General features: G+C 63.9%; 1 protein-coding gene across 1 annotated transcript in view; it reads right to left on the bottom strand.

Moving 5' to 3' along the window:
- The window catches only part of NTNG2 (netrin G2), a 70721-nt gene that overhangs the window by 1658 nt on the left and 67194 nt on the right, over window positions 1-1869 (bottom strand). Inside the window, exons 8-9 of the mRNA XM_040632103.1 lie at window positions 1028-1050; window positions 1-5 (exon numbers count right to left, since the gene is read on the bottom strand). The exon at window positions 1-5 is cut by the window's left edge and continues 113 nt beyond it. Of these exons, the coding sequence (XP_040488037.1) occupies window positions 1-5; window positions 1028-1050 (28 nt within the window). The remainder of the gene's footprint in view (window positions 6-1027; window positions 1051-1869) is intronic.

Below are 1869 nucleotides of genomic sequence, written 5' to 3'. Positions count from 1 at the left end.
GAGCGCTGGACAGAGGCCGCAGCAGCAGACACGGGGCCTGAGGCTGGGGGTCCCACAGGCCCTGAGAGACACATCCATTCCCATTTATAAATCACCAGTCAGTTCCCTCGGACCTCTCAGCAATGGTACCAATGTCCACCATGTGCTTTTAAACTCAAGGGCAGCTGCGGAAAAGTGCCAATAAACTTTGGATTTTTTTTTAAGGGATAGGAGGGAGGCAACAGTCTGGGGAAGGTGCTAACAGGTGGGTTCCCCTAACAAGGGGTTAGAGGGCTCTGTTAGCCACCCCTGCCGGGAGGGGGGCTGCCTGATCTCACCCACAGAAAGGGCTGGGGAAGTGGTGGCCCTCATCGTGAAATAGTTTCTCCAAGGCTCCTTTAAACTCCAAACCTGCAGGGTGTAAATGAACACGGAAAGAAAACAGGCCCTGGAGGCAGCAGTGAGCAGACTCTTTACTCCGTTGGATTACACACCATCAACCACCTGCAGCGGCTCGTGTCCTCCTTGTAGGGACAGTTAATACAAACAAAATAGTTCTCTACAAAACAAAGTTTCCAGCCCTCCCAACCCTCCTTCCTAACTCCCTCCCCCAGACGGTGAGTTCCTTGGTCACCAGGCCTCACGGAGTCCGGTGGGTTGCAAAGGAAAACAAAGAAAGAAGAGTTGGAGGCAACTGGACCTCCGGGTCCGCTGGCCGATGGTAAGCCAGGGACAGGCGCAGGGGGTGTCCGCAACAGTCGTGCGAGTGTGTGTGTGTGTGTGTGTGTGTGTGTGTGTGTGTGTGTGTGTGTGGCGGGACCTGGAGGTGTTGAGGTGAGCAGCGTTTCCCCCCCACCCCGTCTCACCGCCAGCAAAAAAAAGGGTGAGGGGCGGCGGGTAATACAAAAGAAAAACTAAGACCCAAATCGCAGGCTGCTGGGGCCAGAGCCGCACAGCGCCCCCTGCGGCGGCGGAGGGCAGTGCCGGGGCGGGGGCAGGGGCCACGGGCCGCGGCGGGAGGAGGCGGGAGGACTCTGCTGAGTAGCACCTGGGAGCAGCTCGGGCCGCACCCTTCTCGCCGCCCGGCCTCGGACGCCGGCCCCCGAACCCCCGAGCCCCCCGGCTCCCGGGGCGCAGAGCGCAGGGTCCTCCGGGCCGGGCTCAGCAGCCCAGCCGGGCGGCCAGCCCCAGCAGCAGCAGGCAGCCGAGCAGGGTGGCGGGGCGCGGGGCGGCCCCGGGCGCGTGGTCGCAGTCCAGGCCGCCGTCCTCCGCGGCGGGGTCGCACCGGGGCTGCTCGCAGCGCACGCCGGTGTAGCCGCTTGGGCAGGCGCAGCGCTGGTTTTGCACGCAGGTGCCGCCGTTCTGGCAGAGCAGCTGGTCGTCGTCGCACACGTTGGCTGCAGGGCGGAGGGGCAGTTAACGCGGGCGGTGGCCCAGTCCACCCCCCTCGCTGGAGCTTCTGCGACTGAGACGGACCCGGGGGTGTTGGAGGCTCAGGGCGCACTTGGTGCGAAACGGCCCTGCGTGGATGGTGACAGTGGCCGGGCGAGACCTGGTCCCTGTCTTTTTTCCCGCACTGCCCCTGGCTCTCCCCGCTCCCGGCCCACTGGCCTTGGGACGCACCTGCTCTCTCTCCTCCGGAGCTTTGCACCTGCTATTCCATGTGCCTGGAGCGCCCTTCCACCCTCCTCCGAGGCTAGAGCCCACTTGTTCCTTCGGTCTCGCCAGGCCATCATTTCCTCGGACGGCCTCCCTCCCCGCAAACCCATCCTTGTCAGCCAAACCCACCAACCGCCAGCTCCACCTTTGCCTCCAACTCCCTCCTCAACCAGCCCCCAGATCCACCTGGCACCAGCCCCAAATTCCTGTCGCCTCAGGCCCCGCCCACCG

The sequence above is a fragment of the Ursus maritimus genome, unplaced genomic scaffold (genome assembly GCF_017311325.1).
Source record: "Ursus maritimus isolate PB19 unplaced genomic scaffold, ASM1731132v1 scaffold_17, whole genome shotgun sequence".
In the NCBI taxonomy this organism is placed as follows: Eukaryota; Metazoa; Chordata; class Mammalia; order Carnivora; family Ursidae; genus Ursus; species Ursus maritimus.
Note: the sequence above shows the minus strand (reverse complement) of the source record. Positions and strands in the feature narration are given on the sequence as shown.